The sequence below is a fragment of the Cervus elaphus genome, chromosome 1, assembly GCF_910594005.1.
Source record: "Cervus elaphus chromosome 1, mCerEla1.1, whole genome shotgun sequence".
In the NCBI taxonomy this organism is placed as follows: domain Eukaryota; kingdom Metazoa; phylum Chordata; class Mammalia; order Artiodactyla; family Cervidae; genus Cervus; species Cervus elaphus.
This window is the reverse complement of record NC_057815.1, coordinates 49,067,366-49,094,511: the sequence shown is the minus strand read 5'-3', so window position 1 is coordinate 49,094,511 and position 27,146 is coordinate 49,067,366. Positions and strand designations below refer to the sequence as shown.

The following is a 27,146-nucleotide window of genomic DNA, read 5'->3' as shown; positions in this document are numbered from 1 at the left end:
AAGCACCGCATCTAGGAAGCAAGCCGCTGACGGGACTCATTCCAAATGAATCCCCCCTCACCATACCCCAGTTTTCCTCCTCTGTCTCCTACTAGACTTCTTTAAGCAGTCTCTGCTTTTGCCCACCCCCTGGGACTGAAGATCCTCAGGCTTCTGCCGTTGAAAAGTGAAAGTCACTCAGTCGTGTCTGACTCTTCATGACCCCATAGACTGTAGCCCACAGGCAAGAATACTGGAGTGGGTTACCAAGCCAACCTCCAGGGGACCTTCTTGACCCAGGGATCAAACTCACATCTGCCAGCATCTCCTGCATTGCAGGAGGATTTTTTACCCACTGAACCACCAAGGAAGACTCAAGTCTGCCGCTGGTCCTCTGCTACTGTTTCCTCCAAGCCAGTTATTCTCAACCCTGAGCGCATGTTAGAATCACCAGGGGTAGGGGGTATTTTGAAAACTCCTGATGTCCAGGCTGAAATTGGGATCATTAGAATCAGATTTCCAGGCAGGGGACATGGGCCTCAGTAAATGTCAAACCTCTCTCATATATTGGTATCACCTGGAGAAACTTTAAAACAGACTGATGCCCTGACCTTGCCCCAGACCAAAGAAAGCAAAATCTCTTGGGCAGGGCCTCAAATGACCAAATTGTGCAGCCAGAATTAAAAACCAGCTGCTTGAAGCATTCAACCCTGGGTGATCTCAACTACTGCCTGGGCATCAGTTACCACCTCCATGGCAATGACTTCCAAATCTCTCCCTAACCTGAACTCACATTCCCTAGAACCTATTGCTTATTCCCACATGGCCATTCCACAGGTACCACATTCCTCTTCAAGCTTATTCCTCTCTCCCACGCTCAGTACCACACCTAGCTATTAACCAAGTCAAACATTAAGGTTAACCTCAACTCCACCTGTGGCCCTCCTCACCTTCCAGTCCTGGATAAATCAGTTCACTAAGCCCTGTACCTACCCAATCTCAGCATCCATGTATCCTATCCATCCCATCCTCACAATCCTCACCATCTTCACTGCTTTCACTGAGGTCTTCCTTGCCTCCTACCCAAAATGTGACCACTTCACACTTGACCGTGTTCTTTCCAGACTCTACTCCACTTAACTATCTTCTATATGGCCACCAGAGCAAGGAGTTAACTGAATACAGTTTTCAGAGATAATATGAGGGTGGGGAAACAGGGACACTTTTGGCGGGGGTATAAACTGAAATAACACTGTTGAAGGTCAATTTTGTAAAATCAATCAAAATCGAAATCAGATATATCCTCTGACTTAGTCATTCTACTTCAAGTAATCTGTTCTTCAAGTATACCTGCACTTATTTGTAAAGACAACTGGCCATGGACATTGACTGCAGCATAGTTTGTAATAGCAAATGTTAACAATCAACCTAATCTTCCATCAACAGAGAAATGGTATAAAGATCACTGTAGATGAATATAATGCAATATTCTGTACCATTTCAAATTAATAACCTAAGTCTATATGTCTGATATGGAAGGTGAGCCAAGATATATTAAAATATCTGTAGATTCACTGGTATATTAAGTGAAACAAAGCAACATGAAGAACATGGATTTTTATTTTGTTTTTAATGCAGTGCTTGGTTGTCAGGGAGTAGATCTAGGTTTCTGAAATAAAATAGAAGGGCACTTATTTTTTAGTATTTACCCATTGTTATTATTTTGATTTCTTACCTTATTAGTAAATTACTATTTGAGGGCCCTGAATTAAGGGAGATTTACACATCTAGCTCTGAGTTTAGTGATAAATTAGTAATGAGTACAGAGAAAACTATGGTCCAGCAGTGAATATTTATATTTTACATTATGTAACTATGTAAAAATTGACTAGTGATCTAAATAAAAATGATAGCTATATTATAAAGCTGGAATAAGAGTAAGCGTGTTTTTGGAAAGGAAAGGCAGAGAGGGGAATAAGAGACTTAAATCTTTACTTTCTAGAGTAGAATGTCAATAGCTAACTAAAATTGAAAAATCAAGAAACCAAGCAGTATAAATATCTTATTTGGAAATAGAGAGATAAATACTGAAAACTACTAAAAAAAACTTGACTGTGTAGTCTCATTTTGGATGGCGGTACATCAGAATCCCCTGGGAAATTTCTTCACCATGTACATGGGTCTGCTATGTTAGAACTGGGAATAGGTAAGGAGTACCTGACCTTAGAATTAGGTAATTAGATCAGATTAAATTAGATTACCTAGTCTTGAAATTCTCCCCAGCTATCCTGATCCCTCTTCCCTGCCAATACCCTTCAAACCACTGTCCTAAATATTAAAAGCTATCATGCCACACTCCATTTTAAGTTCATCAGTGGCTTTTACCAGCCTCCAAGATTAAATCCAGACTCTTCATTCAGGCTTATCAGGGCCAAACCCATTCCCCTCCTCTCTGCTTCTATTTCTGATTTCTCTTGCTTTTACCTGCCCTAGTCAGCCCCATACTGATTTCAGTTCCTAAGAATTGTTATATATAAGAGGAAACAGCTAACTTACCATGAGTAGCTTCTGCCCGACACACCATTTCCTCTGTTGGATCTCCCTTCTGTTGTAACACAAAGTGCTGGGATACCACCTATGCACTCAGGGCTCCCCATCAAGATGTCCAACCAGATGCCAAACCTCCACACCACAATCCACGTCCACCTGCTTCCAAGACGTCTCCCCCACTGGAGATCTAATAGGTTCTCAAATTTAAATGTCTAAAATGGAATCCCTGATTTGCCCCCTCAAACTTGTTCCTAAGACTTCTCCATCTCAGCAACCACACAGAACAAATTTTGTTCAATTCAAAATTTGACGGATCATCCTTATTCCCCCCTTGCTCTTATTCTGCACATCCAATTCATGGACAGGCTTTTCTGTCTCAACCTTCAAAATGTACCTCAAATTTATTTCTGTTTCCACCATCACCAGGATGTCACCGTACTAGACTACTGCAACAGCCTGTTCCCTAGGCTCTCATCTTCTTTGTGAATCAGATCACACCATTTACCTGTCCACAACCTTCCAGCAGCTCCCCCATTGCTCTTTCAAATAAAATCCAAATTCCTTACCTTGGAGTAGGAAGACCTGCACGACACAACCCCTGCTAGTTTCCAATCTCACTCAGCAGCAAAGTCACTCAGAACTACCTCCTAGGGGGTCTGCTGAGCCTGGCACCAAGAACAGCAGCTTTCCCCTTACGTGTCCTAGGGCAGCAGCTGTTTTCAATAAGACACAAAATCTGATCAAACAGAACTGACACCCTGTCCATGTCAGGAGGGAACTGGACAGAATCAGCTCTAACACCGAGGGCTATCCTCATCTGACCCACAACAAGGTCGACCACCTACTCAGGGAGCTTCCATTGTGAGTTCTCCACCACTTAACCTCACAGCAGACCACCTGGATCAGATTACAGACTTTCTGAATGGACCACAACTTCGCTGTCTTGTCTCCAGTCCGAGGCTTGTTTTAGAAGCCTGAGGATGGTGAAGGGGAGCTGGTGTCTTCACAGTTTAGACAACACACAGTGGTTTCTTAGGACACTGGGGAAGCTGAGTGACCCTGAATTCTGCACGTTCAGAAATGTGTCCTAATGAATCTAAAATTATAAAATACAGACAATGCTTTGCAAATAGCAGGTGATGTCTTCCCTCTAAATAATTAAAACCACTTCTTGAAGGAATGGGTACAATAAAGCCGAATGTCAACAGTGCCTGAGCACTTCCCACACCTGGAATTAAAAAGGGATCTCTATTTACTCTTTTTTTTTTTTTTTTTTAATTTTTTAATTTTTTTATTAGTTGGAGGCTAATTACTTCACAACATTTATAATAGCCAGGACATGGAAGCAACCTAGATGCCCATCAGCAGATGAATGGATAAGGAAGCTGTGGTACATATACACCATGGAATATTACTCTATTTACTCTTAATTGCTACAACTGTATCCCAGATGCAGAGAAGTAGCGAAGTAAGAGGAGAAGACCAATTACTATCTATAAGCGGACAGTCTCATGGCATGCTCCCTGGGGCATGGGGAACTCCCACTCCGTATATGATCTCGGGTGAGCTTGGCAGGCTCACAGACAGGCTCTGAACTCTGTGTTTGCCACTGATCTGTGTGCCCCAGGCAAGTTCCCTTACTCCTCCAAGCCCCAGTTTCTCTGTTTATAAATTGAGGCTCTTACCCTTCCTTGCAAGGTTGTTGCAGGGATTTATGGAGATAATGGGATAAAGAGTTTAAGGCCAGCTCGTACCCAGCCTGTGCTGGGGAAGTGATAGCTACTGTCACGACATTATTACGCTCGCTAGCAGCAGCGATCCTGAAGCTGTTACTGACCTCCTGCCATCCCCCTTCTGGGCCTTTGCCCACTGCTCCACTTGGGCCAGGCTGCTCTTCCTCTGGCTGTGCTTCTCAGGGTTGGTCCTGGAAGGGAAGGCCCGCTGGTACCCAGCAGTCCCGTTCTGCTCTCCCGGGCCAGACGTGACAGGCAGCACACCGTTCCTCTCCGCCCGCTGGGGCTGAGCCTGCTGGCCTCTTGGGCCGCTGGGTAAATCCACGAACAAGGCATCCTCTTCAACTTGTGAGTACGGGGACCTGGCCTTATTCCTGTCCCGCTTGCCCTCCAGTGGGTCCCTGGAGCGGTACCGGTCTTCCTCCTGCTCCCGCCTCTCAAATCCAAAGGAATCCTCGTGGCTGCGATGAGGACAATCCCTTGCATGTCCGGGTCCCACGCGGCCACACTCTCGACAGGACTCTGCGTGGTTGGCCTGGGGGACCGCCTGCCGCTCCACCTTCTCCGTGTCCCTGCAATGACAACAGCACATTCAGCCCAGCCCAGACCAGAACCCCTAGCCAAGACTCGCCAAAGAACACACTTTACACTCCAATTAACTCCAGGCCTTTGCATGGGCTGTTGCCTCTGCTTGGAGCCCCTTTCATGCCTACTCCCTTATGCTGCTGGCTTAACTTCTATTCCTCTGGGATCTGGCTTAAATGTCGCCTCCTCCAGGAAGCCACCCTACACACAGTCCCAGTCTAGATCAGGATCTCAGCTGACTCCACTATCAAACTAATCACACTGGACCATAACTGCATGTTTACTCATCTAGTGCCCAAGTAGGCTACGAGTTCCTTCAGGCCTGAGGCCCAGCTGGCCATTCATCGTATGCCCGGAGCTTCCACATAATGATGGTACAGAATAGGAGCTCTATAAACACTACTGAACAAACAAATGGTATATGTATGACAGTCTCATGCCTTCCCCTTTTGCTGTTTGTCCACCTGTCTGTCTGGGGCAGGTAAGCTTGGATAGAAAACTCCTGAGTCCAGGGTCTCCCCCGCTGGCATCTAGCACAGCCCAAAATACAATGAGCAGCATAATTAACAGTCTTCCAAGATGTTGAGTGAAGAGTCAGCACAGCCATCTCTCTATATGGCCACTTATCTATCTTGTCAAGGAACTGCTCAAACAGGAATGTAAGAACACTGACCTAACAACAATTTCCTGCAGTATTATTAGTCAGATGTCAGAGATAAGGAAACTGAGGCACAGAGAAGATAAAATGATTTGCCCAAGACCATCCTGCTGAGAAAAAGAGGCACCAGGGCTTAATTCCAGGCAGACTGCAGAGTCTAAGCACTGGAGCCGTGACTCTCTATTGCCTCTCCATCTGTTTGTCTGTGATCTGCAGACATGCAGACCTGGAAACTATACAGACAAGGGGGTAGTGGTGACAGGTGAGGATGTGAGCGGAGGCTAAAGAGCTTCCAGGGCATAGAGAAGAGAGCCTCTTTCATGGCCCATCTCCCACTGGAAGCTGCCTCTCTCCCCACTCCTTGGGTCCAAGATGTATCTGCATTCTCATTACTTGGAACCAGGGACACAGCAGCAGCTCCACAAGCTTAGCAGAATTTAGACTAAGGAGGCAGGGGAACACAATCCAGCCTAGCTCAGAAGGACCAGAAAAATTACCAGGGACTCTTGGACAGGCAGCCTGTCGACTCAGAGTCCTTGGTAAAAAGGTCCTGGCCTTGATGTCCATCACTTCTTGAAATGGCCAAGGCTGAGGGTTCAACAGAAGAACGAACAACAGAGGTGCTGCTGCATTTATATCTCGATTGCCAGACCTCAGGTGTCCTTGCAACAACCTCAGAACTTCAGCTACCAACAATCAGTACAGATTCAGGGCAGAATCCATCCAGTCAGGGAGCTGGTTAAAATGTCAGTATTAAGTGAAAATACACCCCCTAACACAGGTCTACTTCTTCATGTGTGCCGGCCTGTCAGCCTTAACACAGGCATGGAAACGGAGAAAAGCAATTCCATGCCTCATGTCCGTGCATGTCCTTGTGTGCTGTGCGTGCTCAGTCATGTTTGATGCTCTGTGACCCCATGGACTGTAGCCCACCAGGCTCCTCTGTGCGTGGAATTTTCCAGGCAAGAATACTGGAGTGGGTTGCTATTTCCACTCCAGATGATCTTCCCAACCCAAAGATTGAACCCACATCTCCTGCAATTGGGAGGCAGATTCTTTAACACTACACCACTTGGGAAGCCCCATGTACTCATTACTTTTTCATGAAAGCCCAAAGCTTTTGTGGGGAAAGAATAAGCTTCTTTGGACTTCCTCTATCCATCACTAGGAGACATCTTTCCCCCATCTCCCACCCCTTCTGCTAACAGAGTTTGAATTTTCATTTGGGGATCATCCTACCCGACTCTAAGTACTTGTAGTTTAGGTCCTGCTGACTCTACTAGTCCTTTTCAATCTGAGGCTCCAAGTCTCAGTGACTGGCTCACAGGCTGACACATCACCCAATCCAGGCCAATCAGAGCTAGTTCTGGGACTTTGGCTGGAGCTGGTCTTGAGATGCTATAACTACATAGGAAACAGCTATCTGAGAATGAGGCTTCCCAGGTGGTGCTAGTGGTAAAGGGTGCCTGCCAATACAGGAGAAGTAAGAGACATGAGTTCGACCCCTGGATCGGGAAGATCCCCATGGAAGAGCGCATAGCAATCCACTCCAGTATTCTTGCCTGGAGAATCCCACAGACAGAGGAGCCTGGAGGGCTACAGTCCATAGGGAAGCAGGGTCAGACACAACTAAAGTGACTTAGCACACACACATCTGAGAACGAAAGCAGATGGAGAGAAATAGAATCTTAAAGACTTGTCCTGAACTCCTAGATTTAGCCATACCTAAACCAGATATATCCTTGGACTTTTTGGTTTTACATCAATAAATTGTTTCTCACTTAAGCTAGTCTGAGTTTGGGCTCTGTTACTCACAGTAGAAGGAGTCCTATTACATCATTTTATATTGACATATTTAGATGGTGACTTTTAAGAACCTTTCCATTCCTAAAGTCCGGTGGGTCTATAAGCTCTAGTAGAAGAAACATGTGAAATATTCAGGGGCCCACGCTTTTAAGAAAAAGTAATTCTTTTTCTTTTTTTGGCTGTGCCACGTGGCTTTGTGGGATCTTAGTTCCCTGACCAGAGATTGAATCTGAGCCTTCAGCAGTGAAAGCATGGAGTCCTATCCATTGGACAGCCAGGGAATTTTCAGAAAAAGTAATTCTTACTCTAAGTTTTTAAAGGGACATCTCTGTTCTACAAAGTACACTTTATAAATCTTAACTTTGTCTTTCTTTTCACACCTTGTCATAAAAGCCATACAGTGAAACAAATATGCACCTAAATGGAAGACACTAGAATTGAAGGGAAAAGAGGGTTTCTTCAATTGACAGATGAATGCATAAAGATGTGGTACACATATACAATGCAGTATTACTCAGCCATTAAAAAGAATGAAATAATGCCATTTGCAACAACATGGGTTGACCTAGATATAATCATACTAAGTGAAGTAATTCAAAAAGAGAAAGACAAATACCACAGGATATCAGTTACATGTGGAATCTAAAATAGGACACGAATGAATCTGTCTATCAAACAGACCCACAGACACGGAACAGACTTATGGCTGTGGGAGTGGGCAGTGGCAGGAGGGAAGGGTGGGATGGACTGGGAGTTTGGGATTAGCAGATGCAAACTATTACACTATTACATATAGAATGGATAAACAATGAGGTCCTACTGAACAGCATAGGGAATTAGCAGATGCAAACTATTACATATAGAATGGATAAACAGTGAGGTTCTACTGAATAGCATAGGGAATTATATTCAGGAACCTCTGATAAACCATAATTGAAAAGATTATGAAAAAGAATACGCATATATATGTGTGTGTATATATATGTGTGTGTATACAATATATAAAACTGAAGCACTTTACTATACAGCAGAAATTAACACAACATTGTAAATAAACTATACTTCAATAAAATAAATTTTAAATTAAAAAGAAGAGGATTTCTTCAACTTCAGAACCCAAGGGTTATGGGTACAATGTCTTAGCCCAACCAACTGTAATGAGGATTTTTCTTCCAACCTCCATGTCTTTACTGAGAACCTATACATTCCCAATGAGGCGAGCACTTAGCCATATAGTATAGAAAATAGCCTCTGCTACCAGAGCCAGACAACCCTAAAACCTGATTTAATCACAGTAACCACATTTAACACTGTTCTCTTGAGCTGATCCCAAATCATGGAGTTTGCCAGTCTTTTCTAACCCTGGAGTTAACTTATAACTATAAATCTTAATCCTTACTGTCTGTGTATATATACGAGTGTACACATCCCAACACATGCCAATGTGTCCTAAAAATAAAGTTGACTGAGAAAGATAAAACTTTTTTCTCCGAGAAACTTTTTTCTCAGATTTATACCAGCATTTACTGCAAACCAAACCCTAATAGGGTGCCTAAAAGAATGGGAGTCTGCTTGCCACCCGGCCCTAAGACTTGGGGTTATGAACAACAGCTCCTATTTCCACAGCTGTTGGGCCTTACCCAAGATAAGATAGATGCCTTTGTGTCCAAAATGATCAGGCTATGGCTACAGGTAAAAAAGGTGAAGGGAGTGTTCCCGACTCCCCTACCTTACCTGACTTAAGCATTTAACTTACTAAGTTACAGGATTTAAGGCAAAAGTGTTTTTTGGTCTTCTCCCTGTCTCTTTGAATTCCCTGCAATGTAACACATGACCTCTCAAATCAGGAGACCTGTCACACAAGACATCTGCAGTGCTCAATTTAGCACAGTGGTGGGGAAAGAAGGGAGCACCCCTCGGCTGTCAGTGACCGTGTCACTCAGAGACGAGGCCGTGCATGGCACTGATGTTCAGCTGAGATGACAACAGCCCGTCCTGTGCAGGTCATTACTACTGATGCGGGCACCTGGTATCACTGACTGTCTAAAACACAAGGAATTCCTGACTTTTGGTGATCATTGTGGCCACATGTGTCACTTTCCAAGCGTGACAAACCCAGAGTGCATAGGATTAGTGCCAGTTAAACCTGGATTCAACAGCTGGCTCCAGCCCATAGAAGCTGAGTGACCTTGGGCAACTCCCTGACCTCTCTGGTCTCAGGTTCCTCATCTGCAACGTGGGGACAGCAACCCCTACCTCCTTGGGTTCTTATGAGGAATAAAGGAGAAAAGGCACAGAAAGAGCACCGCGCTGGGTCTGGCACCTAAAGAGCGTGTATTAGTTGCTCAGTCGTGTCTGACTCTCTGTGACCCCATGGAATGCATCCTGCCAGGCTCCTCTGTCCACGGAATGGAATTCTCCAGGTGAGAATACCGGAGTGAGTTGCCATTCCTTCTCCAGGGGATCTTCCCGACCCAGGGATTGAACTCGGGTCTCCCGCTTTGCAGGCAGATTCTTTAGTGTCTGAGCTACCAGGGAAGCCTTTAGCACATCATCAGATACAAATGTACTAGCTTCCAACATCTTTTCCTTCCTTGACCCCATTTTTTCAAAGCGGCAATGTACCCAACAAAAAACTCACATTTCCTAACCTCCCTTGGAGCTGAGGGTGATCATATAACATAAATCTGGCCAATAAGATGTACGCAGAAATTGTTGGATGGGTCTTCCAGGAAAGCCTTTAAAAGAAAGAATGCTTACGCGGCTTAGCTAACCTTTCCCTTCTTCCCACCTAGAACTTAGACTGGAATGCAAGGTGACAAAAATGAGGATGAAAGCCACCTGTCAAAACCTGGGTAGAAAGTGAGAAAGAGCCCAAGTCCCTGACAGCATCATGGAGCTACTGTATGAGCCAGGACTAACTGTGGATTCCTGTTAGTGAGAAAACTAAAACCCAATTTGATTACGCCTCTCTAAGTTGAGTTGTTCTATCACTGGCAACCAAACGTAATCCCTGACACAAGGGGCTGAGCCCTGCCCCGTCCATTTTCAGCACATGATAGCAATGCTTTATGTCTGCTTAGAGAAAATCCTTGTTTTCCCCTGCAAGTGGGAAGAGCACAAATCTCAGGCTGAAGATACTTCTGTCTTATTCCTGTCTTTCACAAGAACTCGGAAGTTAACAGATCATACCAAGCAGTTCACACTGATTATTATTTTATTCTGCCTCCAAGCCCTTTATTTCACCAGGAAATAAGGAATAATATTTACTTCTATCTTCATGTTACACAGATACTTTACACACACAGGAAATCTCATGCAAAGACCTGAGCGAGAAAAGGAACCACACACAGCTTGTAGGGACTTAGCTGACCTCAGTCCTGTTGGCAGACACAGCCCATCTGTCACGGTCCCACTGGAGGATCCCTCCCTCCTCACCATACCTAAATGACCAAACTAACAGCCCAGGAACAAGGGTCAGGCCACTGACATCCTTGGAGTGTTTGTCTCAACATCAGGTGGCAGGTGTTCCTGTCCAGCTATTGAATGGCACAGGGAACTTTACTCAATGTTACATGGCAGCCTGGATGGGAGGGGAGTTTGGGGAGAATGGATTCATGTATGTGTATGGCTGAGTCCCTGCACTGTTCACCTTAAACTATCACAACAATGTTAATCGGCTACACTCCAATACAAAATAAAAAAGTTTAAAGTTTGGGGGAAAAAAAAAATTCTGTCCTGGAAAACCAGCTCAGCCAGTGTCAACAGATGCCAAGTCCTGAGCACTGACCCCAAGGCTCAGGAGGACAGTGAGCTCAAAAGCTGAAGCCCACCCTGCGCAGTCCACAGCCTTGTGTAAAAGGCTGAAGCAAATGGGTCCAGAGTCTCTAGGAAGCCCACAGGCAGGCTTGCTCACTTGAATTAGTTCCTAAATTTGATGACGGAAATGTCTGGAGAAAAATGGAGACAAAGTTGGTTTCTTCTTTTCCCAGACTTAACTAGGGCAGTTCCCCTGGGATGGGGGAAGATAGCTGGCTACCTTTCAGGCTCTGCTCTAAATAAACAATAGGTGGGCCTGTCCTCCCCCAGAGAAGAGTGAGGCTGAAGGGCAAGTGAAACGCCACACTGCCAAGCTCAGGCCGTCACTGCTCTCAGCAGCGGCCACTGGCAGAGTCCCTCGTGAAGTTTTAAGGACCTGGCAAACCAGACAAAGCAGGAAGGAAGGATGTATAATGGCTGCCAGGTCTCCTCACTTTGTTCATTCCTGCCTGGAGACTCCTTCCCTCTTCCTCTACCTGGGTGAGTAACCTCGCTTACCACAGCCCAACCTGAGCCAGTCTGGAGTTCGGCACGCACCGAGCCCACTCACTTTCAGTCTCTCTATGGCAGTTTCAGTCTGGGTCACTCATTTTTTGTGGTCAATGCTTGGCTGTTTTATGCTGGGTCCTACTGTGTGCTGGGGACCCAGCACAGACCATCTCTAACCCCTAGAGCAATCTTGCAAGGTCAGTACTGTCAAGCCCAGAGAGGCTGAGGGCACTCATGTGAGCACCAGCTTACTGAAAATAAATTGTCTCTACTGAAGTCCTTGCACTTCAGGGATTATGGTGAGCACTTACTAACGGCAAAACCCTGAGCTAAAGGACTTTAAATATTATCTCTTCTTATCATCGCACAAAGCTTGAAATACTATTCTTTCATTATAGGTAATGAACATGAAACTCAGAGTGGTTAAGCAACTCGCCCTGGATCATGCAACCAGTGACATGAAAGTCGCTCAGTCGTGTCCAGCTCCTTGTGACCCCATGGACTGTAGCCTGCCAGGTTCCTCTGTCCATGGAATTTTCCAGGCAAGAATACTGGAGTGGGTAGCTGTTCCCTTCTCCAGGGTATCTTCCCAACCCAAAGATTGAACCCGGTCTTGCACATTGCAGGTGGATTCTTTACTGTCTGAGACACCAGAGAAGCCCATCCAGTGAAATAAGCAGGACTCAAATTCCATCCGATCCAACTCCTAAGCCCTGTACTGAGGTTGAAAGCATGTCTATAAGTTACTTCTGTCAAGGGTCCAAGGAGCTTGTCCAACCTCAGGTGTTGTTCCGTCACACTTTAACCAAAGTGGTCAGGGTCTGAAAGGCCAAAGATTCCATTCTCTGAAGAGAGTGGAAAGAGCCAAGGTGTGGGCCACTTCTGAGCAGACTGAATCCCCACAACAGTGCTCAGACTGCTCTCAGACACCCCAAATCCCTATTTGAACATCTCTCAGGGAGAAGTTTCATTCACCGATCTAACCACTCACCTGTCCAGCCAGCCAAACATCCATGCACCGTCCTTTAAACTATTTACTATGTGCCAGGCACTATTCTCACTTTTAAGGAGCTTACAGTCTAGCGGGGGTGACAAAGAGAAAGCAGGCCAACATAACTTTAGCATGAAAGTTCTATGCATGAGGAACGACACAGTGCTATAAGCAGAAGCATCTAACATACTGAGAGTCAAAGAAGAAAGAAATACAAGTAAGCTAGGACCTGAAGAATGTGCTGAGTGGTCCTAGTAAGGGTGAGGGCCAGGGGAGCAGACGAGCAAGGCCTAGAGGACCTACAGGGAACAGACCCAGCCAGGTATCAAAAGCCATACTAAGGAGATTGGATTTTACCCTAACGGTGACTGGACTATAAGCTCCCTCAGTTCCATGACAGGACTATAGTTACACTGAGACCACATAGTTATGTAGAGACCGGAGAAGTTGGGAAGCTGAAAAAAAAAGGTAAGTTGCCTTCCGATAGGCCTTCCTATCTGAACTGCTTGTCAGTTTTGTGAACTGTAACAACAAGCTGACCTCCTTGCTTAGTACTTTAGCTTGTTGGAGAGGACAAGACATCCTTAGATAAGAGGGGGGAAAAAAGGCAGTTCAACAGAGGAACTTGGAAGACAGATTTTAAGGAGGCTGTAGAGAATAAAAAAACAGAATCCAAAATCTGGCAAGTGGAAGAACATGGAAATAAGGGAGAAGAAATCATGGACAGGAGGAGGGAGAGGGTGGGCTCTGGCCACAGTGCTCAGTGTCCCTGACGGAGAGGGGGTGGGGGCTCGGGAATACTTGTCCATCAAGAGACCCTGAAGCCTGTAGGGAACAAGAGGACAACGGGAGGAAGTACAACAAGGGTGCTCAGCTCCCTCTGGGGTTAGAGGAACAATGTAGGAAGAGGCTGGAGGAGGAGACAGTGAGGAGGGCAGGCTGAGGGATGGTCCTGCAGGAAGCCTCCTGCAGGGTTGTTGAACCACAGCTCATACTGCTAGGGGATGGGCACATCCTGGAGAGGAGAGTATGATGTGACCACAGGAGATTCATCGTCGTGTAATTCAGAGGATTAACAATGAAACCGGACGGGTGCAAAAAAAAAAAAAAACAATGACGTTGTTAAACCCTATGGGAGCTAGCATATTGGATATGGAGCATCAACTATGTTGTGGGCAACACGCGAAGTAAGCACTTTACATGTTCATTTCATTTTTGCAAAAACCTGATGAACTAGAAAAACTTGTTTAAAAAGCATACCTAAATTGCACAGGTGACATAGCTAGAAAGTAGTAGTGGAGCTGGGCTTAAACTCTGGCCTATCCGGAGATAGTACTTAAGGCAAAAGAAATCGATATAGCAGGAAGTGGCTTGGACATTGGTTGCTTGCATATCACTTATCACATCCCATCAAGTCATTTCTCCTTCCTCTGTCCACAGCCCTAATGTCGCTTGGGAATCCACCCCACCTCACTCTCAGTCCCCACGGTCAGGTTCTCAGAAGTGAAGCAGGTATCTCAGGCCTGAGTCAGTCAGCACGTGTACTCTCTGGCCACGGTATGTGATTTGGGGAATCAGTGTGACCTAAGCCAGTCTGATCAGAAGAGATCTCAGAGCTTCTGGGGAAGACTGGCTCTTTCCTACTGGACTTAACTCAGATGACCTAAGTCTGGGGCTATTGCAGCCATCTAGCCACCAGATCCCAGATCTGCCAGGGACCTCTACACGGAGTTCAGGAATGAAGCCAGCCCACTGGGGAGAGAGATGACTTGTAATGATACTGTCTGAGCCTTGAACACAACTGTTTTCTAAAGCTATAGTTATCCTGAACTTTTCAGTGACTGCACCACTAAACTCCCCTTTTACGATAAATTTGCATTTTGTTACCTGTAATAAGAAGCCCTAAAGTACCACATTCATAAAGAAAGAATTTGCCTATATGAATAAGAATAGAACCATTTGGGTGAGAATCAAGGAGGGAGAGAAGGAAAAGCTACGGTTGGGACCACCCATGGAACAGAGCTGGAGGTTTCCAGAGCAGATCACCAACGTGGAGGAGAGGCAAGATGTAGTCTTACATGATGAATACGTCTCACTAACTAAATGTCTGAACATCTTATTCAGAAAAATAGAACATTTAATAAGTCTGAATTCCCTTGGCTGAGTTTCATCTCTCAGAAAATTAAGAGGAAATGCTACTCTGGTTTTACTGAGTCAGAACGTAGAACAAGTTTTGTTTTCTTTATGTTTTTTTAAACAGGGAAGAAACCTTGGGCAAAGATGACTATGGGATTTCAAGAGTTTATTAAGAGCATAGCAAGAACACATTTTAAAAGTTCAGAAAAAAGCCAGCGATAATAAAATGGCCTGAGATCTGGAAGGCAGCCCAGTGGAGAAGGGAAGGAGCCTCTCTGAAACCAAAATCTGAGAGTTAATTACAAAATCCTCTTGTAGGAAAAAGAAAAAAAAAAAAAATCCTAATCTTAGCTAGCAAATTCATCCTAAACCTAAACAGTTCAAGGCAGATATCACTTATCAATCACAGCACTTTTTCCTGTTAAGCCTGATCTCATTCTCAAGTTATCTTTGACCCAGTGCCTGAGTCAGGCACAAGACAACTGGGCAAAGCTGGGACACAAGAATGAACCTGTCTGACGTTGCTGGTGGAAGCAAACCAATGTAAGGACACAGGGAGCACTCAGAGCTCACATTATGGGAAATGCATCAAGCACAAATCCAGTGGAATGAGCCCACGTCAATGACCGCAAAAAAGGTAAAGTCTAGAAGGAACTGAGATTTGTTTACTTAAAGCAAAATAAAACAAAACTTTGTATTTTCTAAGAATTAAAATAAAGAAGGGGAGAACTTAAAATATATATATATATATACATATAAGACATAGGTATCTCTGCTTGGGAAGATGACCACAGCACAAATAAAGTTGAATTCTTCAACTTCTGAATTTATTTCCATATCTTCATCAAGGTGAGTGACTTCACCATAACTAAGAGAACAACCTCGGTTCAGAGAGACTGCAAGACCAAGATGGCAAGGAAGACAGGAAAAGTTCAGCTGTCAGAGCCCCAGGGCCCTAAGGGAACTTGAAGATGGGCTCTAGAAACCTCTCAGACCATCTCTGAGGAATCCAAGAGAACAAGGAAAATGCCAGAATGTTACAGACTGACCAACAGTATCCTGACTTTGAAAAGAGGGGGAAAGCAGATTCTCTTAAATAACACAACTGAGAGCCTACAACCAACCTCTGCAAGAGGCCAAGCGGCATTCCCAACTGGGCAGATTTCAACACACGGAGGAAAGGAAGCATCGAAGAAAAGCGAGGAACTCACTAGGAAATGCAGAGAATAGGTACCAGCAATTCACTGCAGAGGAATACAACTGACCGACAAATATAAAAGATCCCCACCATCATGAAAACACACATTAAAATAAACAGATACCACTCATCTACACAGCAGCTCAGCAAAAATGAAAAAGACTGATAATATCAACTGTTGGCAGAGATGTGGAGAAATTAGCACTCTCACCAGTGGAACATATTAATACAACTGACTTTAAAGGACAGTTTGGTAGTATTGATTACAATTTAATGTGCACTGTATACTGACCCAACAATCTGAATGCCTCACACGTGCAGAGGCTTGTACAAAGTTTTTCATTACCCAACTGTGCTGTAAAGAGAACACAAAATAAACTATCCAACATGTGGCACATGCTTAACTGCACCATGGTACATTTACATCATGAAATACCATACAACAGTCAGACATAAAGTCAGCCCATATACACTGATACAGAATGATTTTCAAGATCAATATCATTCATGCTATTAAAAAAGCACCAAAAAAACCCTTTATATGTCTTAAAGAGCATATATACACATAAATGAATAGAAAATAATTTAAAGAGATCCCTGTTAACCTGGTAACAGAGGGAACACTGGGAAGGTGACTAAGGATATTTTTCTTCACTTTTTGTGTTTTTTTACAATAAGAACGTCTTATTGCATGTGTGTGGCATGGGGGAAGACTTCCCTGGTAGTCCAGTGGCTGAAACTCCGCGCTCCCAATGCAGGGGACCCGGGTTTGATGCAACTAGGGGTTCACATGCAGCAACTAAAGATTTCATGTGCCACAACTAAGACTCAGTAAAACCAAAATAAATAGTTTTTAATGAACAACAAAGACAAGGAAACAGTGAGCTTCAGGGACCAGCATGTGCACTAGGAGTAAGTTATGTCAAACCTGCCCATTTCCTTCTCCTGGGATGAAGGTGGAAATATCAATGTCACTGAACAGAGTGCCTGCAGGCTAATGGCACAGACTTTCGATTCATTATCATGCACACAACAGAAATATTTAGGCTGGATGACACTGCTAGGAAGAGAGGCAAACCTGACTGAATACCTATAGGTAAGAGTCACTGATTCAGGACCCACGGGGTAAATTCCAGGACAGTCTTTGTTCTTGTCCTGTCCAACATACTCATTCATTCTTTCAATTTCTCACTTACTCACTCTATAGATATTTGAGAGCTATGTGTCAGGTGTGCAGAAGACTCAAAGATGATACCCCCTTGAAGCCTAGGATACTGAAAAGTAGATGGAAAAACCCAGCACAACAAATGCTCAACTTGGGCGCTATGGAAACTCCAAGGGCAGAATCTGACCCCCACCTGGCCTCTTAAGGGAGGCTACTAACTATATCAAAGACCTGTTAGTCTCAGGAAAGAGAGCATGAAGCTAGGAAATACCACTAATACCCCAAATCGCATAAAACTGAGTTGGAAAAGGTGGACAAAATAAAACCACTCATTTGCAGTCACTGAGAATCCGGTCTTTAGGTTGCTGAAGGACACCACTCTTACGAGGCCTAAGAGACCTTTGTCAAAGAGGCCTCCAAACAGAGCAAGATGTCCAGTAAAGAAGGGGGTTCACGTCAGGTGAGGACTGGCTAAAGGCACCCTGACTTTTCCAGAGCTACCTGACCTTCTCCAAGCAACTGACTTAACTCAAGTTCCTTGTCCACGCACTCTCAGGGAATCACCCACAGTCAACAGACTCAGGAACCTCCAGATCCCCGATGGTACCCTGGTTGGCCCGATTGAGGGAAGGGGCAGCTGAAAGACAGTGCCCACGTCAGCTCCCAACAACAAGGTGGTGGGCCATCGGTGGCGTGTTTCCAGTTTCAAGATCTTTCTTGCTTGTCCACTCCCTCCTCCCCAGACATTGCCCCAAGGTTGTCTCTCAACCACACACAAGAGGAGAAAGACTGAGAAACACACGACCAGGCTCCAAGGCTCGCATCCCACCCTTTTCAGTCATTTCACATTTCCAGCCCTTCTCACTTCTCTGTTTAATGAGGACAGTGGCCTTGATAATTCCCAGGGCACCTCTCAGCTCTGCCGGCAGTATGTGTTGGCTCTGTACGCAATCTCCTCCAGGAAGAAGTCACCATTTAAAATTCCAAGAGAGGGCAATGCTTAATAGGAGTGAGTGAACGGTGGAATCTGGGTCCCCCTCCCTCATAGGCAGCGCTCTGGAAGGGACCCTCCACGGGGACTGACCTCTTCAGTGACGATCGCGACAGCACCTGGGCAGCCTGGTTCATGGCCCGGATCCAAGCATTCATGTCCTCCTGGGTGTCAGCGCTGAAGTAGTAGGTCCTCATGCCCGACTGCTCGGCCTGAGAGCTATTATAGATGAGAGCCCGCATCCCGGTGTGCACAGCCTGGAGACAGAAGACGGAGACCCAGGTCAGAAAGGTTAGTGTGCGTCTCACTTCCAGGAGCAAAAACCGAGAGATGCTCCAGCCCAGTTCTCCCCTCTTCCAGACTGAAAGCCCACGCACCACCCAGCTGATTTCCACACGTGGAAAAAAAGGCTGGGTTCCCCTTCCTTGACACAGCCAGGCCCAGCAACAGCTGTGTCTGCTTCCCACAGCGAAAGCCCTGCAGCTGTACCTGTTTCCTACTTATCTTACTCCCACTTACGGAAGGGCACACAGTCAATTCAAGGCTTACATGAGAAAGAGATTTAAAAAAAAAAAACACCTCATTCCAAAGAAGCGGGAATCCCTGTCTCAGTTCTTCTGAAGCACCTGATGACTGGAGTTGATTCAAAACAGCTGCTCAACAGCAGATAGCTTGGTGCAGATATTCACTGCTTCCCTGCTTGGCATGAAATGTGATGTGTGCCCATCAAGGAAGCTGCTCTTCTGGCCCTCCAAAGAGGTACTACGAAATTTGACCAAGCAGTCTAACACCTGACTGAGGACGCTGGCATACCTACTGTGTGTCAGGAAGCCTCAAGGTGCTCTCATAAGTTCTATAGGCACAGGGAACGACCCCTGAGAAGCAACACGGATGGACGGTGAAGAGGTAACACTAGTTTTCCCCCTTGGGCCCTGATAAGCAGGGTCTTCTAAATTTGTAAGGGAAAAGCTCACCAAATCCACAGAGAGAGATGATGCAGAAAGAGAAAGATTTACAGAGGGCCTTCTGTGTATCTCCTGGGTACCTCCATGACTTTAATCTCATTTTAATCCTAATAGCCTTGAAAGGTAGGAACATTCAGAATCCCTTTTATAGATATGGCAAGTAAAGCTCTGAGAAGTAACTTTCCTAGATTTCCACGCCTAGTCACAGATTCTTCACAGCACTTATTACATGGCATTGTTTATTTTACACTCTTGTTTATCATCTCTCTCTTCCTTGCAGAATATAAACTTGATGAGAGCAGGGATTCTGTCTATTTTGTTCACTACTGTATCCCCAGGAACAGTGCCTGGCACATAGTTGGTGCCCAATAAATATTTTTTTGATTGACTGAAAAGCTGGAGCCAGGATTCTAGGCACTCACCTAGGAATGTCTATCCAGACATGTTCATATCCAGATATGTCACCCAGGGTCTATCCAGAAATGAGTCTGATACAGCTCACTGATCTGATAACCTGGATTCACAATGATTGGCCCTTAGAAAGCAAAATGAGAGAAGTGGAAACATGTCTAGAAAATGACATGTTTCTGAAATCACCAGTGGTCATGGATGAAATCTCAGACATGAACTGTAAGCATTCACTTCCCCTCTCACACTCCTAACATCCATGTCCAAAAATGATATTAAATACAAGTTTGCTTGTGACACTCACAGATCTGGCTCCATCCAGCCCAGTGCCAAAGCAGTCCAGGTAAACCTGGCTTGCAGCTAAGGGTTCCTACAGTGGCCAGAGCAAATCTGATTTCCTTTCTTGCATGTATAAGGACTCACTCACTGTTCTAGGAAGGATTCCTTCTTTTCAGCAAGGTGGAGATGTGGCAATAAGAAGAGAACTAGAAGGGGCTTATTCGTGTCTTACTGTCAACTGGCAGAAATTCTGGTAAAAGCTCCCTTGGACAATGACCCCATAAGATCTTTGACACCCCCTTCCCAGACTTTCTGCCCAGCCACAGAGGGTTCTGGGGCAGGCATCTACTTGAGTAAGTTAGTGGGATTCATTGAACCATCACTGACTTACAGAGGACTAAACATGAAATACAAATAAGCTGAACTGACCTTAACTTGGGAAGTATAAGGCGTGTCACTGACCACAACTCCTGCTACAAATGACAGCTCCATGTGACCTGTTTAAAGAATATGACCAGCCCCATCTACCCTGGCAAAACTAGATGATGGCTAGTTTCCCTGGAGAAAGCTCTGGATGGGTAATCAACCATTTATAGGGCAGTGATACCAGAGCTGTGGATGTTCAAATAAAAGTACAGAACCCGTCCAGAGGACTTAGGGAAGGTTTCCTGGAGAAGGTGGCCCATGAACAGACACCTAAAAGACAAGGAAGAGTTCAGAAAGGGCATTCGAGGTTGTGACTGAAGCTCAAGCAAAGGCCTGTGGGCAAGAAATGGAGGAAAGGCATAAGAAGAAAGTGTGCTAAAACGTGGCTAGAGAGATAAGCCAGACCTTCTAAACCAAGGCTGGGCTCTATCCTGAAGGCAATGGGGAGCCACAGAAGGGTATATGGTAGGAGCATTCTTGAACAGACATGTAACTGAGGAACAGCGTGGAGGACAGCCTGAAGGCTACAGAGGAGGTCCAGGGCTGAAGCAACGATGGCCAACACTCACCGAGTGCTCACTATGTGCGAGGCATCACTCCAGTGCCTAGTAAGTTAGTTACCATGGGGTGGGGGGTGATGGCAGGCTAGACAGAATAGTGACAGTGGTAGGGGAGAGATGGATTTCAAAGATACAGAAGGCACAAAACTGAAATGGGAGAGGACAGCAGCTCTTCCTGTTCTCTTCTTATCCCGTTAATCCCCAGGTTCATGCAGACAGAGGCAAGGACTGTGTCCTTTCACCGCTGTATCCCTAGCATCTATATCCTGCCAAGTAGAACAACAGAGCACAACAGAAGTCTGCCGAGTATACGTAAGTAAAACACCATGACTTTTGGCTGGCCTTCAGCCAGAATAAAGCAGAGAGTCTTAATCTTTTTTCTGGCATCTTTTTGAGGACTTGCTGGATTCTACGAACTCTTCCTAGAAGGTGTTTCGTGCACAATAGGATAAAGGAAATTTACTATATTGAAATATAGTTACCAAAATATTTTTAAATGTTGCAATATAGTGATACAGGTGCTTCCTTAATAATGTATCACATAACAAATCTAGTGGCAGATGTAATAATTATTGTAATTTTGAAGTGGTGAAGAACATAAACAGTATTTCAAGATATCTGCAACAACTATAATGTGATATGAAAACATCTCTGGTTTCTATTGGTGACCAAAGGCAAGGGTGCTGTCGATACCTACTCCTGTCTGCTTTCTCAATCAAAGGAGATGTTATGCATTAAAATAGGAAAGACATGATTTACCCGTGGACACTAAGAGGTTTAAAAAAGAAAGATGTGATTTACCTACTGACATGGGTCTGTAGGCCTCAGGTAAGGAGCCCTTAGTCTTGAGGGAGGGAGAATAGCTCAAAGGGAAGCAATAAAGGCGCTTTCCCCCTTGGGGATGTTTTCTGCCCCAGACCCTGGATCTGAGGGGCTAACCTTGCTCAGAGGTGACCAGCAGGCCAAGGGAGGCTGTGACTCCAGTAGGTGTTCTGCGGGGAGATGCCCCAGATGAGCCAGCAGAGCACAAGGTCTGGTGTGGCGGGAGGGGTAGGAGGTGGGGGAATAATGGTATCTAAAGGCCACGGAGAGCCCTGCTGGCTCACCCTGCAGGCCCAGTGGAGCCTCAGGGCGCATCTAGCACCCCGCCTCCCTGACAATGCCTAGGGGCTGCCAGGCTGGGAGTGCAGTCAGAGAAGACAGACAAGAGAGGAACACATAACCCTCAGGCTCTGCCACTGCAGATTCTCTGAACAATCTCAGGCAAGGTGTCCTAGCAACGGTCTGAGAACTGCAGTTCTGGAAACTGAGAAATGACATCAGAGGCAAGCATAAGGCCCAGGACACAAAACACTGCACACTCCTCAGTAGCCCAAGAACGTGGACCCTGAACTGCCCCAGGCCCACCCTCACATCCCTGAAAGAATGACACTGCAACCAAAGGGAAGGGACCTCTTCTACACTCAGGAAACCACAGTCCTTCCTAGAGAACCAGCTGAGCATCACCAGTGCTGCCCGTAGTAGCTTTTCTTTCCTCTCAGACCCTGCAGACCCCAGTCAGCCCCCAAAATAGGCATGCCTTCTGTCTCCCAGACAAAATATTTAGGGAACACTCTTGGTGAAGTCTTCTTTCTTTTAAAAAGGAGAGAATGTGACAGCACATAAAAGATGTTTTCCTCGAATCTATTTTTCACACCTCCCAATGAAGTGTTGAGATGAAATATATATAGTTATTATAATCTGTTACTTTGAAGATATTCCAAAGGCTGTCCCCCACCACCACCAAATCATATATAACAGCGTTATCCCAATTGTTTGCCCAGTAGCCACACTCAATACTAGAAAGGAAGATTCCCCAAGGAAGGCATTCGGCTGCAAAAGACTAGTCTAAAACCCAGGGAACAAAACGTTTTCAGAGCCCACAATGAGCAGGAGAGGCTCTGAACTATTTAACAGATCACTATTACTAAAACAACAATAAGCATTCACTGAAACCATCTCCTGCCTCCTGCAATGGGTGTGCAGGTGACCAGAGTAAGACGTGGGAGAAAAGCAGAGAGGAAGAGAGAAAAATCATCCTCCCTCCCTGCACTGCACATGAGGAGCACAGAGCTCAGGGTGGAGATCTGCCTCCATCGTCTTCCAGCTCTGGGGCTGTGGTAAGCTTCTTCAGCTCTCCAATCCTCATTCTCCTCATCTATAAAATGAAGCGAATCATACTAACCCCCCAGGCTCCCCACAGGCATCAAATGAGGTAATGCGGATAACAGTAGTTCTCAGTCACCAGAGGTTTTACAGGAATACGGCAGTACCACATCATGCAACGTGAAGCAAAGGAGGATCCAGGATCTTCAACCCACAGCAACTCTGGAGTCACTGGGGATAGCGACAGTGGTTAAGAAAGCAGGAGACCCTGTTTTGTTTTGTTTTTCTGAGACCTGTCGCGGAAATAGTAGTGACAGGAAAAAGGAGGTCTAAATACTCAAGCAAGGCTGAGGGACTCAAAAGTTCAGACACAAATGAAAGCACTTGTGATGGGATATTATTCTTGCTTAAAGAATTTATAACTTTGTTAACATGACTCTGAAACACACAACTTCTTAACTTCTTCCCCCTCCCACTCCCAGCAAAAACAACTGCTTCTGTGAAGCCATTACTGGGAACACAATGTATCTTAGGGGCTTTCCAGATGGTGGCTTTCCAGACGGTACAATGGTAAAGAAGCCACCTACCAAAGCAGGAGATGCTGGTTCGATCCCTAGGTCAGGAAGATCCCCTGGAGAAGGACATGGCAACCCACTCCAATATTCTTGCCTGGAGAATCCCATGGACAGAGGAGCCTGGCAGGCTACAGTCCATGGGCTAACAAAGGAGTTGGACACGACTCAGCGACCAAACAACAACAACATTTCTTAGGACAGCATTGCTAAACTAAAGGAGAGGGACAGTACCTTAAAGGAATACTTGCGACTTATGCGATCCTCAGGGGCCACAGGTGAGATCACGTAGCTGGGCAGAGGGATGCTCCCAAGGACCACTTCTTCTCGGCTGTCTTTGAACGGAAGAACACATCAGGATAACCTCCTGTGGCAGCCTCCTTAGGGTGGTCCATCCCACAACCCTAGTTCAGTGCTTCTTATCTCTCCCAGGATGACTGCAATCATGGATCATCCATTCAGGTGCTCCGGGGACCACTGTGCTAGTGCTGGAACTACACAGGTGAGTCAGACAGGGCCCTCTCCCTGAGGATGGGGACACACATGTGAACACACTCAGTTCCACCTGCCAACTCCTGAAATACAGCAGCATGCCATGTGCTGTGGGAACACACAGCCAGGAGTGGCACACAGCCTGCAGAACTGAAGAAGGCTTCGGAAGGTGATGTTTAAAGTTTTGTGAAGGATGGGGAAGGGATTCTGGGTGGTACACACCTCATGGGCAAAGTTAGAGCAGGTGTGAAATATCATATTTTTTTTTCATATTTTCTATATCTATTCTCTTCCTCCCCCAAACCATCTTCGTTACCAGAGTAACTTCCTAATGACGAGTTGGTGTCTCTGCTCTCCCACACAAGGCACTTGCTGACTGTTCACTGGATACAGAAGGAAACCCGACTTCCTCTGTCTAGAGTCACAGCCCTTTTGCATTTTGGCCCTTAGCCATCCTGAGCCTTATCTCCTGGTGTGTGCTCCATGCAAGACTCACTCTAGCCTTGAAGGTCTATCATGCCACCTTCTTCTGCTTCTAGAACTTAAGTCAAGCTGTTTCTTCTACACAAATGCCCATCTTCCCCCAAACACGGGCAAAGTTCTACCCATCCTAAAAAGCTCAACTCATACCCTATCTCTTCTAAGGAGCCTTCCCAAGTTCTCCACGATGGAATTAACTTCTTGCTTCCCTTGCACTGCTTAAGCACTTTGGATGCCTTCCAAAGCACCTGTCACAGCCTAGTCTTGTCTTATAATTAGGCTATCTCTTCCTCCATATTTTGAGCCTTACTTCCTTCTAACCTTTGCACAGCCCCTAATTCTATGTACTGGGGCTTCACAAATATTCATATGGCCAATTTTATTCACCAGCTGCCTACCCAATAACAGGGGATAAATCCAGATAATAGATTACAAAATATAATGCTTCACCTATACTTCTCATCCCTCCAGATTGCATCAAAGGTGAGCCTATGCCCCAAGTGGGGCAGAAGCTGGAAAAACTCCAGATCTTGAGACCCTAAGTAGAAGGCAAACCAGATTCTATTAATTTTAACTCAACAAATGGCACTTCCAGTGCTGGGACTGATAAAAATTAAGTCACCAACCATCCACATATGTAAAAGTGAACACTTTGGCAGGTTAACAGGTTATTAATTAGCTCGGACCACTGGTTCAAACACTGGATTTGAGAAGACCACCTTTGTATCACCTCACCACCCCCTCGGGCACAAGAGCCCTTGGTGGCCTGAACCTCAGCTCACCTTTATAGTAAAACAAGCAATAATCAGCAAGCACAAACCACCTCCTTTTCCACAGCCTCATCCCAGAACTGTCCTGCAAAGCAAAGAAAACTAATCAGGGCAATATCTGAGCGTACTGCTCCCCCTCCTTAGTTATGTACAACCTGATTCTGGAACCAAGATTTGCCCATATTCACGCTTTCTTTCCATAAATTAATAAATTTTTATTGCATAGCCTTTCTTTGAATAGAACATTAAAATTTAAATCCAGTGATGGTTTTTCCCCAGGAAGTTCTGTTTCCTGTAAACAGTCTAATATATCATAAGCATTCTACTTTTAGAAAGGAAGATATGAATTCAAAAACAGTTCTTCCAGTAAGAAAGAAATCAGTTTTTAACAAAAAGTTATTTATTCATTCATTCAATATGCTATAAAATATCTTCATTTATACTAATTAGAAATTTGATTTAGCATAGCACAGGGAACTCTACCCAATACTCTGTAATGGCCTATATGGGAAAAGAATTTTAAACAAAAGAGTGGATATATGTATATGTTTAACTGACTCACTTTGCTGTACTCCTGAAACTAACACAGCATTATAAATCAACTGTCCTCCAATAAAAATTTAAAAAAGAGAGAAAATCGATTTACATAGTATGGGGCAAAGAATTTAAGTTAGCTAATTAATCAGTGAGGCAAAAGTCTCGTTTGACTAAGTTACCTACTGTAAGGGACTGGTTATGCTGTGTTTTCTTTCCATTCAACAGAAAAAGACTTGGATTTTCTTGAACTAAACTGTATCATAACAAGACTCTGCCTCTACTCATCTAAAATGTAAATCATTACATTTATTTAAAAAAAAATTTTAGGTGACTATGAAAAATTTTTAAATATGGCTAGGGTAGGAAAATAGTAGTTTTGGGGTCATTTTTCTCCTAAACGTAGGAAAATTCCAGAGCCACTTTTAGCTATTTAAATTGTCTTCCTTCTGCAAAACTTTTTGACAGCCTTAAATTTTTAAACATTTTATCCGTTCTCCATTTACTTAAGTGTTAAAACTTGCTAAGCTCCTATATTTCTTGATTTTATCTTCTGCATTAACTAGGTGACCTCTAAAGTCTTGGTATATGATATTTGCTTTGTTTGAAAAGCTCTTCTCCACCCTTATATGTCTGCTTCAAATGTCACTTCCTCCAGGACCTTTTAGGACTCCCCCAAGCACAGTGATACTTTCTCTACTGTGAGTCCACAGCATCTACACAGACCTTACAGCCACAGCACAGCCCAGGGGCCCAGGGGCCCAGGGGCCTGGGCAAGGGGGTGTCTGCTGAGGAGAAGGATTGTCTACAATCCCTTCCGTCTCCCTCCACATTTCAAAGGAGCCTTTTGTTTAACGGGGACAGGGATGCAAATGGAAAAAGTCAGAGGGTGACCCAGGTAAGAAAAGAGAATAAGAACAGAGCTGTGAGGGAAGAGGGTCTCATTAAAAGAGGATGGTGCCAGGGGAGTACTGGTCAGAAGAGGCTGGGGAGCTGTGGGAGCTGCCGTGGGGAACAGACCTGGGGGAGAGGGATTTCAAGGGGACATTTAGGAATTTCTTCTGTGTGTTGTACATGTTAATGCCCATCTCTGTCTTCCCATAAAGCCTTGAGTAAAAACATACATCACTGCTCTCAGAATTTGTGCTTATCTGGATAATATGCTATGCGGGAGTCCCCTGCAGACTATGGCAGGAGGTCCTCGAGTGCAGGAACCACATGTTACTCATCCCTTTGTCGTTGCAGTGAGAACACTTAGAACATGGCAGGCATTTGGTGGGTGAGTCGGGGGATGGGTGGATGGATGGCAAGAAGGGAAGGAAGAAGACAGAAGGAACATGTTCTCTGACCCTGGGACCTCACAGCCTATCCGAGGCCAGAGGACCAGAGGCAGAATGACTGCTGGTAAAGACAGA

The 27,146-nt window shown here is 45.1% G+C and overlaps 1 protein-coding gene across 8 annotated transcripts in view; it reads right to left on the bottom strand.

Annotated features, from left to right (window-relative positions):
- The window catches only part of PLEKHA7 (pleckstrin homology domain containing A7), a 212,394-nt gene that overhangs the window by 43,337 nt on the left and 141,911 nt on the right, over positions 1-27,146 (bottom strand). For all 8 annotated transcript variants that reach the window (XR_006341068.1, XM_043901957.1, XM_043901965.1 and 5 more), the window contains 4 exons: positions 25,210-25,282; positions 23,690-23,790; positions 18,194-18,357; positions 4,367-4,834 (listed from right to left, as the gene is read on the bottom strand). Coding sequence is in view for 7 of the 8 variants with exons in the window: in XM_043901957.1 (XP_043757892.1) it covers positions 4,367-4,834; positions 18,194-18,357; positions 23,690-23,790; positions 25,210-25,282 (806 nt within the window). In the remaining variant the exon portion in view is untranslated. The remainder of the gene's footprint in view (positions 1-4,366; positions 4,835-18,193; positions 18,358-23,689; positions 23,791-25,209; positions 25,283-27,146) is intronic.